This window comes from Oncorhynchus tshawytscha, linkage group LG01 (assembly GCF_018296145.1).
Source record: "Oncorhynchus tshawytscha isolate Ot180627B linkage group LG01, Otsh_v2.0, whole genome shotgun sequence".
NCBI lineage: Eukaryota > Metazoa > Chordata > Actinopteri > Salmoniformes > Salmonidae > Oncorhynchus > Oncorhynchus tshawytscha.
Genome location: NC_056429.1, coordinates 6,150,304 through 6,168,115, shown reverse-complemented (window position 1 = coordinate 6,168,115; position 17,812 = coordinate 6,150,304). Strand labels below are relative to the sequence as shown.

Here is a 17,812-nt window from a genome sequence, read left to right as displayed (position 1 = left end):
CCCATGAGGCCAGTAGGTCATCTGACTGCAGGAAAGAGCTACTAGGTAACTAATGGGCCTATATTGTGCCAGCGGTGGGAGCTTTACCCTGCTGGAGTCTCAGGGAGGCTGGGGGCAAGGACACCCACTGACCAGAACACCAACTGACCAGAGCACCAACTGACCAGAGCACCCACTGACCAGAGCACCCACTGACCAGAGAACCCACTGACCAGAGCACCCACTGACCAGAGCACCCACTGACCAGAGCACCCACTGACCAGAGCACCCACTGACCAGAACACCAACTGACCAGAGAACCCACTGACAAGAACACCAACTGACCAGAGCACCCACTGACCAGAACACCAACTGACCAGAGAACCCACTGACAAGAGCACCCACTGACCAGAGAACCCACTGACCAGAGAACCCACTGACCAGAGCACCCACTGACCAGAGAACCCACTGACCAGAGCACCCACTGACCAGAGCACCCACTGACCAGAGCACCCACTGACCAGAGAACCCACTGACCAGAGCACCCACTGACCAGAGCACCCACTGACCAGAGCACCCACTGACAAGAGCACCCACTGACCAGAGCACCCACTGACCAGAACACCAACTGACCAGAGCACCCACTGACCAGAGCACCCACTGACCAGAGAACCCACTGACCAGAGCACCAACTGACTAGAGAACCCACTGACCAGAGCACCCACTGACCAGAGCACCCACTGACCAGAGCACCCACTGACCAGAGAACCCACTGACCAGAGAACCCACTGACCAGAGAACCCACTGACCAGAGCACCCACTGACCAGAGAACCCACTGACCAGAGCACCAACTGACCAGAGAACCCACTGACCAGAGAACCCACTGACCAGAGCACCCACTGACCAGAGCACCCACTGACCAGAGCACCCACTGACCAGAGAACCCACTGACAAGAGCACCAACTGACCAGAGCACCCACTGACCAGAGCATCCACTGACCAGAGAACCCACTGACCAGAGCACCAACTGACCAGAGAACCCACTGACCAGAACACCAACTGACCAGAGCACCCACTGACCAGAGCACCCACTGACCAGAGCACCCACTGACCAGAGCATCCACTGACCAGAGCACCCACTGACCAGAGAACCCACTGACCAGAGAACCCACTGACCAGAGAACCCACTGATGGGAGGTGGCCATTCACATCGTCTTTGTTTTGTATTGTTGTTTTAATAAAGTTAATAAACAACAACAACAAAAACATAGGTAACTATAGTAAATTCCTACTAGTGTTTTAGTTAAGTTACAGAATACCTACTTCTACTTTTGTTTTAGCCTAAACTCATGTTACTCTCGTCTCTCTAATCCTGATTTATTCAATCACAGTGGGAACTGAGAGAAGAGAGAAGATTTCTGAAAAGTACAGTTTAGTCAACCAACAAAATAACTGTAGCTGGGCGGTCTGACTTAATACACTGGTTTCCCAGTACACAAAAGAAAGGGAAAGAGAAGGAGATGTCACTACAGAAGACTGACTGTGACCAGCTTTGTGAATTTTTATGAATGACTCTACAGCTGCTGAAAACATGTGGAACAGTGGAACAGTGCAGTACAGTGGAACAGTGGAACAGTGCAGTACAGTGGAACAGTGGAACAGTGCAGTACAGTGGAACAGTGGAACTGTGCAGTACAGTGGAACAGTGGAACAGTGCAGTACAGTGGAACAGTGGAACAGTGCAGTACAGTGGAACAGTGGAACAGTGCAGTACAGTCGAACAGTGGAACAGTGCAGTACAGTGGAACAGTGGAACAGTGCAGTACAGTGGAACAGTGGAATAGTGCAGTACAGTGGAACAGTCTAACAGTGCAGTACAGTGGAACAGTGGAACAGTGCAGTACAGTACAGTGGAACAGTGCAGTACAGTGGGACAGTGCAGTATAGTGGAACAGTGGAACAGTGCAGTACAGTGGAACAGTGCAGTACTGTGGATTACAGTGGAACAGCGCAGAACAGTGGAAGAGTGGAAGAGTGGAACAGTGCAGTACTGTGGGTTACAGTGGAACAGCGGATAACAGTGCAGTATAGTGGAACAGTGCAGTACTGTGGGTTACAGTGGAACAGCAGATAACAGTGCAGTATAGTGGAACAGTGCAGTACTGTGGGTTACAGTGGAACAGCGGATAACAGTGCAGTATAGTGGAACAGTGCAGTACAGTGGCACAGTGGAACAGTGCAGTACAGTGGAAGAGTGGAACAGTGCAGTACAGTGGAACAGTGCAGTACAGTGGAAGAGTGGAACAGTGCAGTACAGTGGAACAGTGGAACAGTGCAGTACAATGGAACAGTGCATTACAGTGGAACAGTGGAACAGTGCAGTACAGTGGAACAGTGGAACAGTGCACTACAATGGAACAGTGCATTACAGTGGAACAGTGGAACAGCGCAGTACAGTGGAACAGTGCAGTAAAGTGGAACAGTGGAACAGTGCAGTACAGTGGAACAGCGCAGTAAAGTGGAACAGTGCACTACAATGGAACAGTGCAGTACATTGGAACAGTGCAGTACAGTGGAACAGTGCAGTAAAGTGGAACAGTGGAGTACATTGGAACAGTGCACTACAGTGGAAAAGTGCAGAACAGTGGAACAGTGCAGTACAGTGGAACAGTGCAGTACATTGGAACAGTGCAGTGCAGTGGCACAGTGCAGTACATTGGAACAGTGGACAGTGCAGTGCAGTACAGAGGAACAGTGAAGTACAGTGGAACAGTAGATAACAGTGGAACAGTGGATTACAGTGGAAGAGTGCAGTGCACTACAGTGGAACAGTGCACTACAGTGGAACAGTGCAGTACAGTGGAACAGTGCACTACAGTGGAAGAGTGCAGTACAGTGGAACAGTGCACTACAGTGGAACAGTGGAACAGTGCAGGAAAGTGGAACAGTGCAGTATGGTGGAACAGTGGATTACAGTGGAACTGTGCACTACAGTGGAACAATGCACTGCAGTGGAACAGTGGATTACAGTGGAACAGTGGATTACAGTGGAACAGTGGAATACCGTGGAACAGTGGATTACAGTGGAACCGTGGAATACAGTGGAACAGTGGATTACAGTGGAACAGTGGATTACAGTGGAACAGTGCACTACAGTGGAACAGTGAATTACAGTGGAACAGTGGATTACAGTGGAACAGTGCACTACAGTGGAACAGTGCACTACAGTGGAACAGTGGATTACAGTGGAACAGTGCAGTACAGTGGAACAGTGGAACGGTGCAGTATAGTGGAACCGTGGATTACAGTGGAACAGTGCAGTACAGTGGAACAGTGCAGTAAAGTGGAACAGTGGAACAGTGCAGTACAGTGGAACAGTGCAGTACAGTGGAACAGTGCAGTGGAACAGTACAGTGGAACAGTGCAGTACAGTGGAACAGTGAAACCCGACCCTTAAATCTGATTACTTTTCCAGAAATCCTGGTAGCAAGATTCTCGGATTCAACAGGACATAAGCAGGAAATTCCACCCTTGATTAATCCATGCAAGACTAGAACAATTCAACTGCTGTTGGCATACAGAGGACAGCTGATTACTGGGGGGAAATACCACAAGGACACAGGCCTCTCGGGACTCTCTGATCAACATCGAGGATAGGAGAGGGGAATGTATAGGGACCGGCGTGACTTTGTCAACAGACATAACTCTCTGTTCAGAAAATACCACACAGCCAAGGAGGAGAGGAGAGTTGTGGGCTATAGGCTCAGATAGTGAAGGAGATAAGAGGTGTGGGCTATAGGCTCAGATAGTGAAGGAGATGAGAGGTGTGGGTTATAGGCTCAGATAGTGAAGGAGCTGAGAGATGTGGGCTGTAGGCTCAGATAGTGAAGGAGATGAGAGGTGTGGGATATAGGCTCAGATAGTGAAGGAGATGAGAGGTGTGGGCTGTAGGCTCAGATAGTGAAGGAGATGACAGGTGTGGGCTGTAGGCTCAGATAGTGAAAGAGATGACAGGTGTGGGCTGTAGGCTCAGATAGTGAAGGAGATGACAGGTGTGGGCTGTAGGCTCAGATAGTGAAGGAGATGACAGGTGTGGGATATAGGCTCAGATAGTGAAGGAGATGAGAGGTGTGGGCTGTAGGCTCAGATAGTGAAGGAGATGACAGGTGTGGGCTGTAGGCTCAGATAGTGAAGGAGATGACAGGTGTGGGCTGTAGGCTCAGATAGTGAAGGAGATGACAGGTGTGGGCTGTAGGCTCAGATAGTGAAGGAGATGACAGGTGTGGGTTATAGGCTCAGATAGTGAAGGAGATGACAGGTGTGGGCTATAGGCTCAGATAGTGAAGGAGATGAGAGGTGTGGGCTGTAGGCTCAGATAGTGAAGGAGATGAGAGGTGTGGGTTATAGGCTCAGATAGTGAAGGAGATGAGAGGTGTGGGTTATAGGCTCAGATAGTGAAGGAGATGAGAGGTGTGGGTTATAGGCTCAGATAGTGAAGGAGATGACAGGTGTGGGCTGTAGGCTCAGATAGTGAAGGAGATGAGAGGTGTGGGTTATAGGCTCAGATAGTGAAGGAGATGTGAGGTGTGGGCTGTAGGCTCAGATAGTGAAGGAGATGACAGGTGTGGGCTGTAGGCTCAGATAGTGAAGGAGATGACAGGTGTGGGCTGTAGGCTCAGATAGTGAAAGGAGATGAGAGGTGTGGGTTATAGGCTCAGATAGTGAAGGAGATGACAGGTGTGGGCTGTAGGCTCAGATAGTGAAGGAGATGAGAGGTGTGGGTTATAGGCTCAGATAGTGAAGGAGATGACAGGTGTGGGCTGTAGGCTCAGATAGTGAAGGAGATGACAGGTGTGGGTTATAGGCTCAGATAGTCAAGGATATGACAGGTGTGGGCTGTAGGCTCAGATAGTGAAGGAGATGACAGGTGTGGGCTGTAGGCTCAGATAGTGAAGGAGATGACAGGTGTGGGTTATAGGCTAACAATGGAAAAAAGCAGTTCTTTAATACACATTATTCCTGCAGAATTATCTACGGGGTAGTTATCCAATAACTCCAAGGTTTTGATAGTATGTCCAATTCCCCTTTAGGTGAGCTAATACACAGGGCTTAAAGGCCTAAATGTGGTGTTTGTCTCCTTGTGGCTATCTCCAGGTTATCTCTAAAGTACCAAGTACAAAATCAGTTACAGACACAATTTCAACTGTAATGAGATATAAAATGATAAATGTATTTTGAAGTGCCCAAGATGTCATGTCATTGACCCCATATCTCCAGGTTGTTAAGGGTGACGACGGTAAACAGTATCCTACTTTTCTATGACTTAGCTAAACCTAATGGCCCTCTATTACCTGTATAGTACACGACCTTTGACCAAAGTAGTGCACTTGTTTTGATACAAGTCACGGTCCTGTCAAATAACTTTGTTCTCTAAGACGTAGCCTTGTTTGCTTTGCTTTCCTGTGACAGGAAACTTCCCCCCGTCCTATTCTACCGACTAGAGCAGCTAACAAGCTGTGGTCACACTACAGATGCAACTTCCTGCTGCCTGTAGGAGGGGCAGATACTTACCGTACACCAGACCCAACGCACGCACGCTAATGATAGGTGGGGCAACTGTTTGTTCACCCGCACCCACCCGCAATTGCTAATAACCCATCCAGAAACGCACGATTATATGTGATAAAGTGACAATGTGAGGCCTGCACACGACCCAAACCCACAAATATAGAACTTGCGCAGAACTATCCTTTATTTATTTGTGTGATTATTGTTTCAACTTTTTACCCCATTTTCTCCCCAATTGGTAGTTACAGTCTTGTCCCATCGTTGCTACTCCCGTACGGACTCGAAGGCGAAGGTCGAGAGCTGTGCGTCCTCCGAAACACGACCCTGCCAAGCCGCACTGCTTCTTGACACACTGCTCGCTTAACCCGGGAGCCAGCCGCACCAATGAAACACCATAGAACTGGCGACCAAAGTCAGCGTGCATATGCGCCCGGCCTGCCACAAGGAGTCGCTAGTGCGCGTTGGGACTAGGCCAAACCTCTTTTGACAGGCCTTTTTAGATAGGCCTATGTTTCTGATTATAATATCCAACATTTTGGTTGGCTTTTTGTTAGTCAACTTGTCTATAATTAGATACATGCAGCTTTTCTTCTGTCATTATCCTACTTGTTGCCCAAGTAGACTAAATAAACCCTTGCTCACCACAATAATGTCATAAATCGGGGCTGCCCAACCCTGTCCCTGGAGAGCTACCCTCCTCTAGTTTTAACTCCAACCCTGTTCCTGGAGAGATACCCTCCTGTAGGTTTTAACTCCAACCCTGTTCCTGGAGAGATACCCTCCTGTAGTTTTAACTCCAACCCTGTTCCTGGAGAGATACCCTCCTGTAGGTTTTAACTCCAACCTTGTTCCTGGAGAGATACCCTCCTGTAGGTTTTAACTCCAACCCCAGTTGGAACTAACCTGATTTAGCTTTTCAACCAGCTAATTATTAGAATCAGATGTAGTTCTCCAGGAACAGGGTTGGAATTAAACCTAGAGGAGGGTAGCTCTCCAGGAACAGGGTTGGAGTTAAACCTAGAGGACGGTATCTCTCCAGGAACAGGGTTGGAGTTAAACCTAGAGGACGGTATCTCTCCAGAAACAGGGTTGGAGTTAAAACCTAGAGGACGGTAATCTCTCCAGAAACAGGGTTGGAGTTAAAACCTAGAGGACGGTAATCTCTCCAGGAACAGGGTTGGAGTTAAAACCTAGAGGACAGTATCTCTCCAGAAACAGGGTTGGAGAGCCCTGTCATAAATGATAGCATGAATGATTCAATCTTAGTCGACATCTGTAAAGTTCTCTTTCATCTCTGCTTCTCTTGCATCGAAATTTAGGGAAGTTTAGAGAAATCATATTTCTCCACTCCTGTTCCCAAGTAAGAATTTATATATAGGGTAGCATTTTACTGCAAGAAATGCTTACTTCTGCAGGAGTTAATATTATATTAGACTATGTCAGAGGCTATAGACCTACAGTCAGTGTCCAGAGTTCAGTCAGGCTACTATTCCATTTAACCCATCCGAACAGTTAGTTCCCTTGATGCTCCATTTTGAAGTCCTGCCTCCCGCCCCGCCTCAAATTTCTATAGCGCCTTCTGGTCCTCTCTTCTAGAACATTAGACTACTGTTCTGGTCCTCTCTTCTAGAACATTAGACTACTGTTCTGGTCCTCTCTTCTAGAACATTAGACTACTGTTCTGGTCCTCTCTTCTAGAACATTAGACTACTGTTCTGGTCCTCTCTTCTAGAACATTAGACCACTGTTCTGGTCCTCTCTTCTAAAACATTAGACTACTGTTCTGATCCTCTCTTCTAGAACATTAGACTACTGTTCTGGTCCTCTCTTCTAAAACATTAGACTACTGTTCTGGTCCTCTCTTCTAAAACATTAGACTACTGTTCTGGTCCTCTCTTCTAGAACATTAGACTACTGTTCTGGTCCTCTCTTCTAAAACATTAGACTACTGTTCTGGTCCTCTCTTCTAGAACATTAGACTACTGTTCTGGTCCTCTCTTCTAAAACATTAGACTACTGTTCTGGTCCTCTCTTCTAGAACATTACACTACTTTTCTGGTCCTCTCTTCTAGAACATTAGACTACTGTTCTGGTCCTCTCTTCTAAAACATTAGACTACTGTTCTGGTCCTCTCTTCTAGAACATTAGACTACTGTTCTGGTCCTCTCTTCTAGAACATTAGACTACTGTTCTGGTCCTCTCTTCTAAAACATTAGACTACTGTTCTGGTCCTCTCTTCTGGAACATTACACTACTGTTCTGGTCCTCTCTTCTAGAACATTAGACTACTGTTCTGGTCCTCTCTTCTAGAACATTACACTACTGTTCTGGTCCTCTCTTCTATTCCATTAGACTACTGTTCTGGTCCTCTCTTCTATAACAGACTACTGTTCTGGTCCTCTCTTCTAGAACATTAGACTACTGTTCTGGTCCTCTCTTCTAAAACATTAGACTACTGTTCTGGTCCTCTCTTCTGGAACATTACACTACTGTTCTGGTCCTCTCTTCTAGAACATTAGACTACTGTTCTGGTCCTCTCTTCTAGAACATTACACTACTGTTCTGGTCCTCTCTTCTATTCCATTAGACTACTGTTCTGGTCCTCTCTTCTATAACAGACTACTGTTCTGGTCCTCTCTTCTAGAACATTAGACTACTGTTCTGGTCCTCTCTTCTAAAACATTAGACTACTGTTCTGGATCTCCCTTCTATATACATTCAACATTTTCTGCCCATGTTCCCAAAAGTATTTTGGCATGTGGTGTATATTTGGCAAGCTTACAGTTAGGCCCTAAAGCTTAGGTTTACAGTAGGTTAGGCACTAACGCCAGATAAAACCTCCATGTAACCTATACTGTAGATACAGTGAGTCAACCCAAACATCACTAACACACACACAAACACACACACACACACACACACACACACACACACACACACACACACACACACACACACACACACACACACACACACACAGAGAGAGAGACCTACTAAACTTTGTACCAAATGTGACCTATGTCTGAAATAAATCGGTTTATGTTTTAAGGCCAGGCACCACACCCTCATTGAGTAATTTTCCCCCTTTAAATTACATCACAATCAACTTTTACCAGTTGAATGTAGACACAAACATCAAACTTTATTGTATTATAATTTTCCTGCAAATGATGCAATATCTAATTAAATATGCACATATTTGCATATTGCGTAAATACATTTTTCTGGACAATGGATGAAGTAGCAGGCAGAGTATTTCTTCCAGCTCAGAGAAAGAGGAGGGGTACTGACTAACAGCATGACCATGTTAAGCCTAAAAAGGAATTCTCGTCAAGTCCGGGTCTGACCATGAGGCAGCCTGCGTAGTGTGTTAAAGGGGAGGTCTGAAAACCGACAGTTTACTCTCCCGGACAAAAAAACAGAGCTAAAATTCATTCAAATGTTAATGATGGTATAGTATGATAAACTGAAGAAAAATATACATTTTCATCAAGTATTTTACATTTTTAATGTTTACTTATTGAAAATACTCAAATTTAATGGACCAAAAGAGCAACAACATATCAAAAGTGTTAGGTAGATGTAAATATTTATTTGCAGCCTGTGGTGCCTGGCCATAAAACTGGCCCTGTTGTGTTGTTGGAAAACAAAGACACCGTGTCAGTGTTATCTGTCCATTTGGAATTTTATGATGGTCTTCTTCTTTAATCTCTTCTTCCCTATCCTAATCTCCATCACCATGGTGATATACCACATAGACTGTAAAAAGAGACACATGAACCTTGTCCAACACCATCAACAACACACTCTTCATTGAGTCATTGGCTCATAGGGAAGTAGTCCAAAGTAATGCACTATATGGGGAATAGGGTATCATGGGCTCTGGTCTAATGTAGTGCACTATATAGGGAATAGGGTGCCATAGTGGTTAGAGCGTTGGACTAGCAACCGAAAGGTTGTAAGATCGAATCCCTGAGCTGACAAGGTAAAAATCTGTTGTTCTGCCCATGAACAAGGCAGTTAACCCACTGTTCCTAGGCTGTTATTAAAAATAAGAATTTGTTCTTAACTGACTTGCCTAGTTAAATAAAAATATAGTCTCTGGTCTGAAGTAGTGCACTATATGGGGAATAGGGTGCCATGGAGCTCTGGTCTAAAGTAGTGCACTATAGGGTGCCATGGGGCTCCGGTCTAAAGTAGTGCACTATAGGGTGCCATGGGGCTCCGGTCTAAAGTAGTGCACTATAGGGTGCCATGGGGCTCTGGTCTAAAGTAGTGCACTATATGGGGAATAGGGTGCCATGGGGCTCCGGTCTAAAGTAGTGCACTATATGGGGAATAGGGTGCCATGGGGCTCTGGTCTAAAGTAGTGCACTATATGGGGAATAGGGTGCCATGGGGCTCTGGTCTAAAGTAGTGCACTATAGGGTGCCATGGGGCTCTGGTCTAAAGTAGTGCACTATATAGGGAATAGGGTGCCATGTGGCTCTGGTCTAAAGTAGTGCACTATATGGTGCCATGGGGCTCTGGTCTAAAGTAGTGCACTATAGGGTGCCATGGGGCTCCGGTCTAAAGTAGTGCACTATAGGGTGCCATGGGGCTCTGGTCTAAAGTAGTGCACTATAGGGTGCCATGGGGCTCTGGTCTAAAGTAGTGCACTATATGGGGAATAGGGTGCCATGTGGCTCTGGTCTAAAGTAGTGCACTATATGGGGAATAGGGTGCCATGGGGCTCCGGTCTAAAGTAGTGCACTATATGGGGAATAGGGTGCCATGGGGCTCCGGTCTAAAGTAGTGCACTATATAGGGAATAGGGTGCCATGGGGCTCCGGTCTAAAGTAGTGCACTATATGGGGAATAGGGTGCCATGGGGCTCCGGTCTAAAGTAGTGCACTATATGGGGAATAGGGTGCCATGGGGCTCCGGTCTAAAGTAGTGCACTATATGGGGAATAGGGTGCCATGGGGCTCCGGTCTAAAGTAGTGCACTATATGGGGAATAGGGTGCCATGGGGCTCTGGTCTAAAGTAGTGCACTATATGGGGAATAGGGTGCCATGGGGCTCCGGTCTAAAGTAGTGCACTATATGGGGAATAGGCTGCCATAGGGCTCTGGTCTAAAGTAGTGCACTATATAGGGAATAGGGTGCGAGCTCTGGTCTAAAGTAGTGCACTATATAGGGAATAGGGTGTGAGCTCTGGTCTAAAGTAGTGCACTATAGGGTGCCATGGGGCTCTGGTCTAAAGTAGTGCACTATAGGGTGAATAGGGTGCTGTTTAGGGTGTAGCCTGAGCCATTCTCACTCACATCTCAGGTTTAAGTACCATAGACGCTTCTCTCTGTTATAACTTCTACATTATAAACTGGGTGGTTTGAGCGCCTGAATGCTGATTGGCTGACAGCTGTGGTATATCAGACCGTATACTACTGTTATGGCAAAACATTTGTTTGTACTCTTTCTACTAATTATGTTGGTAACCAGTTTATAAATGCAATAAGGCACCTCAGGGGTTTGTGGTATATGCCCAATATACCACGGCTAAGGGCTGTATCCATGCACTCCGCATTGCGTCGTGCCTAAGAACAACCCTTAGCTGGGGTATGCTGGCCATATTCCACAAACCCCTGAGGTGCCTTATTGCTTAAGTAACTACTGTACTCGGGTTCGGGTCAGGTTTAAGTATCAAAGACTTCTCTCTGTTATAACTTCTACAGTCAGTACTGAACTAAAGAACATGGTGACAGACAGTCATCTAAAAAAGAATGCTGGGGACTGGGGCACATTCAAAGTAATCCATCTCATCTGATATACAGTATTAACATAGATGGTAAGGCTATAAAACGTTGCTTTGCTGACAAAGTTATGCTCAGCAGGTGTAGGGAACGTTTACTTGTAGCCTGTGTATATGAAATGCTAATCTGTATTCTGAAGCAGGCAGAGAATTTCTTCCATATCAGAGAGAGGGGGGTTCCCTACTAACAACATGACCATGTTAAGCCTAAAAGGAATTCTCGACAAGTCCGGGTCTGACCATGAGGCAGCCTGGGTAGTGTATTAAAGGGGAGGTCTGAAAACCGACAGTTTACTCTCCGGACAAAAAAACTGATTTAACAATGACTATGCTGATAATACACAGTAAAACGGCGACCAGTGGTAAAACACAACGTCCTGGAAAGATTGAATAACACCATTATTATGATACCTTATCGATGTCCATGTTCCTGCATGGTAATGTAATTACTGTATTTTAAGAAATCTTTAAGAGGTTGCTGATATTTTAAACCGTATCAATCTGAGTAGTCTACAGATCTACTGTAAATCAACTTCTTAAATAATGGCTTTATTCAATAAAACGGTAAATTGTTGGGGTCTGAGACATATTAATTTTGTGCATGACAAAGTGTTTATTAGGCCTAACTCGTGTTTACAGTCCCTTCGGTTGAGTTGGTCTGCATATAATACAATTAAATGCGTAACTGTTAGGCCTATAAGCAACAATATGATTGTATAAGCTACAGATCAATCTGCATCTCATACCTAAAGACAAATAACCTACTAATTTGATTATCATAAAGCTGTAAACAAGCAAGCAAGAGCATGGAACATCAACCAGTTCAATGCGGCGCTGTCTGCCTAACTAGTCTGACACAAGTAAGCGGAACAATTTACCATCACATAGGGAGTTCTGGCTCATCTCAATCAAAGTTTCATCTCCAATCTTTCCCGTTAGTCGACTCCTGTCACTCATCTTGCCGAGCCCTTGCGGAACGACGTTCGGCCCGATAAAAACAAGGAGGTATCTTTTGAGTCAGGACTCCAAGCCCACGCCTTAGGCTCCGGACTCACTTTGGGCGGTAAATGTACTGCTACCTTCTCAAGATGAATCTTGAAACTGCGCTCAAGAGACACCACCAAGCCCCAAAGTCCCCTGACAAAAAATATCGTCATTAAAGGGGAGGGGCCTGACTCCATAAACTTTGTCGGCACTGAGCTGGTTACGTTCAACCGTTACAGACGGTATAACACATGATTGGCCTACTTTATAAAATCATCGTACAAAGAGATTCAAAGGACAAGATCATAAAATATTTCTTACTGCTTTAATGTGTCAAAAAAAAGTGACTTTATAGGACAGCTTTTGTCATTTAATCTTAGTGGAACTGAATTGGCATTTAGTTATTCTATTATAATCCCGTTGCATGGTATTCTGCAACAGGGTAAACAACTCTGAAATAGCGGCGCAACGATGGTGACAAAAAGGCAAAAAGGCCATTAAGTGCCTAACGGTTTTATTCAGAAGTGCCGGAGGGCAGGATGTCCAGAATGTAGACATCAGTGAATACAAGGCAAAATCACAACAAATAAATGGGAAAAACCCAACAAATAAATGCACACTAACCGAAAAGGATCAGTGGTGTAAAGTACTTAAGTAAAAAATACTTTAAAGTAGTACTTAAGTCGTTTTTTGGGGGGTATCTGTACTTAACTTTACTATTTATATTTTTTTTTACAACTTTTACTTTTACTTCACTACATTCCTAACAAACAAAAAAAAACGTTTTACTCCATATATTTTCCATGATACCCAAACGTACTGAGTACAAAATGTCTCGTTACATTTTGAATGCTCAACAGGACAGGAAAATGGTCCAATTCACGCACTTATCAAGATAACATCCCTGATCATCTCTACTGCCTCTGATCTGGAGGAATCACTAAACAGAGAACATCCCTGATCATCTCTACTGCCTCTGATCTGGCGGACTCACTAAACAGAGAACATCCCTGATCATCTCTACTGCCTCTGATCTGGCGGACTCACTAAACAGAGAACATCCCTGATCATCCCTACTGCCTCTGATCTGGCAGACTCACTAAACAGAGAACATCCCTGGTCATCTCTACTGCCTCTGATCTGGCGGACTCACTAAACACACATGCTCTGTTTGTAAATTATGTCTTGAGTGTTGGAGTGTGCCCCTGGGATACTCCAACAAGAAAATGGTGCTTATTGTAAGGAATTTTAAATGATTTATACTTTTACTTTTGATACTTAGGTATATTTTACAAATTACATTTACTTTTGATACTTAAGGAAATGTACACCCAAATACTTTTAGACTTTTACTGACTTTCACTTTTACTTGAGTAAATTTCTATTAAGGTACCTTTACTTTTACTAAAGAATGACAATTGAGTACTTTTTTCACCACTGAAAAGGCTTGACATACATATATATTTTTTAATTAAACCTTTATTTAACTAGGCAAGTCAGTTAAAAACAAATTATTATTTACAATGACGACCTACCCCAGCCAAACCTGGTCAACGCTGGGCCAACTGTTCACCACTGTTCCTAGACCAGGGACTGTAGTGATACCTCTTGCACTGAGATGCAGTGCCTTAGACCACTGCGCCACTCGCTAGCCCAACAACTTTTAGCTGGGTAAACTTTTACAAGTAAATACAAATGCCTATGGAACAGCTCACAACAATGTGTGCTCAGAGCTCACCAGTTTGTAGTCCTAAAACCCCAAAATGAGCTACCTCTGGTTTGTTCAGCCATGGGCACAAATGAATGGGGAAAGAACATGGTTTTGTGATAAACGCCTGAAAATAAGGTCTGAGTGTAACACAGGTTTAGAAGATCTTATATGTTTGGGCGGGGGGGCAGGTATCCTAGTGGTTAGAGCATTGGACTAGTAACCATAAAGGTTGCAAGCTCAAATCCCAGAGCTGACAAGGTTTAAAAAATCCCACTGTTCCTAGACCATCATTGAAAATAAGAATTTGTTCTTAACTGCCTTGCCTAGTTAGATACAGGTAAATATAATACATTGTATGAGATAATATTAGTCAGTTAACATGACCTTTATGGATTATCAAACCTTTATGTGCTTTTTTTATTACATCATTTTTTTTAATCACTAAAAGTGACGTTAGCTGATGAAGATTATCTCATAGATTAAACCGTATTATATCTCCTTAACCTGTGTTGACCATGGACCTTATTTTCATGCGTTTATCAATGAACCCTTCAAAAACGCCATTCATTTCCCCATAGGCTTTGTCCAACAAAAGCATGGCGCAGTTAGTGCCTACAACAAGACACCATTACTATTTATATTTATTAGACCTGTTCTCTGTTACAGAACAAGTATGGACACAGATAGAACAATGAGACAGATATTTCACCAGATGTATAAATGTGAAGCACTGCTTGGGCGTTTCCACTCACTACCAAATATGGTAATGAGAGGAAGCCCAGTGGCCGGCAGTGGGAGAAGATGGAAGGAGAGGAATTTTGTCTCACCGTTCTGCACATTTTCTCATTGATGAAACATTTGATCTCAATACAGTTTTCTTTTCTCAAAACTACAATCCGTTATGAACAGAGTTGATAAAGTTTTGTAGACGTTGTCATTTAAATAGAAAGTCGCGCAGTTTAGGAGCGCAAGGTCGTATTGAGTTATTGTACACGTGCACTTCAGAGTAGGCGTTCCCTACTAACTGCAATATGTAAATATATGACAGAACACGCCAATAGGATCTCGCTAGCTTGTGCTTGTTCTGCCCAACTATGATTCATTTTCACCCATTGGAAAGACAAGTTGTGGTCCATCTTGGGTTAGTTATAAAAATCTTCGGTATGTGTAGCTGCGGCCCGTTATGAAGACCAGAGTATGGGCGAGTGGATTTGTCGAAAGAAGTGGGTGTATGGAAAGCGAATAAGCTAATTGGGCAGATTTGTTGTCACTCAATACCATTTTGCGTGGCTGATTGGGCTGCACTACGAGTCGATACTAAGCCACCAGTGCTCTGGTGAAGTGCTTCCTACAGGGAGGGCATCATGATTGTGTCGCCGGCGGTAGCTACGTGGTCATTTTTTAAATGTAGGTAGACGCATCCATCGCTGACTCTGTTAATCGGCGTGTCGCGACAAGTGGGAGGATAAGGAGCACTGATGGGAGGATAATGGGAACATCAGGAGTTGGATGGTTGCTCTGTGATTCGTTGCGGTTTTGATTGAGCGGTGTTGCCGATCGTGTGTCAATTCCGGCCAGCCTGGGGACGCGTGTTATCGTGCGAAACAAGACTGGGATAGTCTAATCTTGATCTTGATATGTCAGTTGAATGTTAACGAAACACAAATTAAAAAAAGACCTAAACTAAAATAAACTAAACTAAAATACAATTTTATGTCACTTTTTTACCAATACAAATTAGGTCTACAACTCATTATGACATCTGTTTGGCTATCATATAATTACAATAAAATAGTTTTTTTGATAAAAAGGCTTTTTATAATTACTGTTGTAGGTTATTATTAGGCACTAAACAAACTATACCGTTTTTTTCATTTACCAGTAAATATATTTCCTTATTATTATCATAGGATTACAATAAAATAGTTTTTTGGGCTCAGATTCTTGTAGAATCTGGCAGAAAAACCAGTTTAGAACGGGAACTGCTGGGCAACGTCTCTGTATTCTATTGTCATTCTATTCAATGACAAGGTCAACAATAAAAATCCATCAATATTACTTCTACCAGAAATCCATCGTAAATCCACTGTAGATAACATAACATAATATGAAAAGACTAACCTAATGACTCCTGCGTTAAAGTGTGACTGAAACTGTGTTAACATGCTCAAAATCAAACTCAGTCATCTCTGACAGTTGGAAGAATAATTGGCCTTAATTGGCCATGTGTACTCTTAAATCTCAACCTGGCACAGACAGAAGAGGAATGGCCACTCCTCTCTAGGTCGTCGTCACCCCCCTAGCCACTATGCTTTGCTTGCTCCTTGGGGGATTTTAGGCTGGGTATCTGTATGTACTTACTGGCAGCTCCTGATAAAATCTGTCAGCAAACCAGTTTAGAATGGGAACTGCTGGACTATTGTTGGATTGTATTGTCAATCTATTCAATGATGAATTCAACAATAAATATCCATCACTGTTACTCCTACCAGCTCCTTATATACACACTAAACAAAAAAATATAAACGCAACACAAAACAATTTCAAAGATTTTACTGAGTTACAGTTAATACAAGGAAATCATTCAATTTAAATACATTCATTAGGTCATATGAAATATGGATTTCACATGACAGGGAATACAGACATGCATCTGTTGGTCACAGATACTGTACCTTAAACAAAAGGTAGGGGGGCGTGGATTAGAAAAACAGTCTGTATCTGGTGTGACCGCCATTTGCCTGATGCAACGCGACACATCTCCTTCGCATAGAGTTAATCAGGCTGTTGATTGCGGCCTGTGGAATGTTGTTCCACTCCTCTTCAATGGCTGTGAGAAGTTGCTGGATTTTGGCGGGAAGTGGAACACACTGTTGTACATTTCTATCCAGAGCATCCCAAACATGCTCAATGGGTGACATGTCTGGTGAGTATGCCGGCCATGGAAGAACTGGGACACTTTCAGCTTCCAGGAATTGTGTACAGATCCTTGCTGAAACATGAGGTGATGGCGGCGGATGAATGGCACAACAATGGGCTTCAGGATCTCTTCACGGCATCTCTGTGCTTTCAAATTGCCATCGATAAAATGCAATTGTGTTCATTGTCCGTAGCTTATGTCTGCCCATACCATAACCCCACCGCCACAATGGGGCACTCTGTTCACAACATTGACATCAACAAACCGCTCATCCTCACAACGTTATACACGTGGTCTGCGGTTGTGAGGCTGGTTAGACGTACTGCCAAATTCTCGAAAATGACATTGGAGGCGGCTTATGGTAGAGAAATGAACATGAAATTCTCTGGCAACAGCTCTGGTGGACATTCCTGCAGTCAGCATTCCAATTGCACGTTCCCTCAAAACTTGAGACAACTGTGGCATTGTGTTGTGTGACAAAACGGCACATTTTACAGTGGCCTTTTATTTACACAAGGTGGAACAGACAAATAAAATAATCTTCCTATGTACTCCACCCACAGTGTTTAAACTTCTCTCCTCAGGCAGACGCAACAGCTTCTCATTGTAAACTGAACAGTTTGCACTCCTTCATCCCGTTAGTGACACTAAAAAACAGCAGTACGTACAGGAGAACCCCATGTTCAATTTGATAAGGACAAGTGCAGTATATTTCTATATGTATTATATAAAATCATGATTTGGTGGGCTATATATGTTAAGGATATATCTGGGGCAAAGCGTCACTTCTCACAGTCTGATACAATTTTAAAAATAGATTGTCACTGCCAAATACCCGTAATATCACCTTTCCAGTCA

At 44.0% G+C, this 17,812-nt stretch overlaps 1 protein-coding gene across 4 annotated transcripts in view; it reads right to left on the bottom strand.

The window, feature by feature from the left end:
* The window catches only part of ano5a (anoctamin 5a), a 73,301-nt gene extending 60,838 nt beyond the window's left edge, over positions 1-12,463 (bottom strand). For 2 of the 4 annotated variants that reach the window (XM_042322105.1, XM_042322124.1), the window contains exon 1: positions 12,218-12,462. In XM_042322105.1, the coding sequence (XP_042178039.1) occupies positions 12,218-12,296 (79 nt within the window). In that variant the 5' untranslated portion in view covers positions 12,297-12,462. Of the gene's footprint in view, positions 1-12,217 lie in introns of all 4 variants that reach the window. The other 2 variants (XM_042322162.1, XM_042322189.1) reach the window with 2 other exon arrangements.
* Between the last annotated feature and the right edge of the window lie 5,349 nt (positions 12,464-17,812).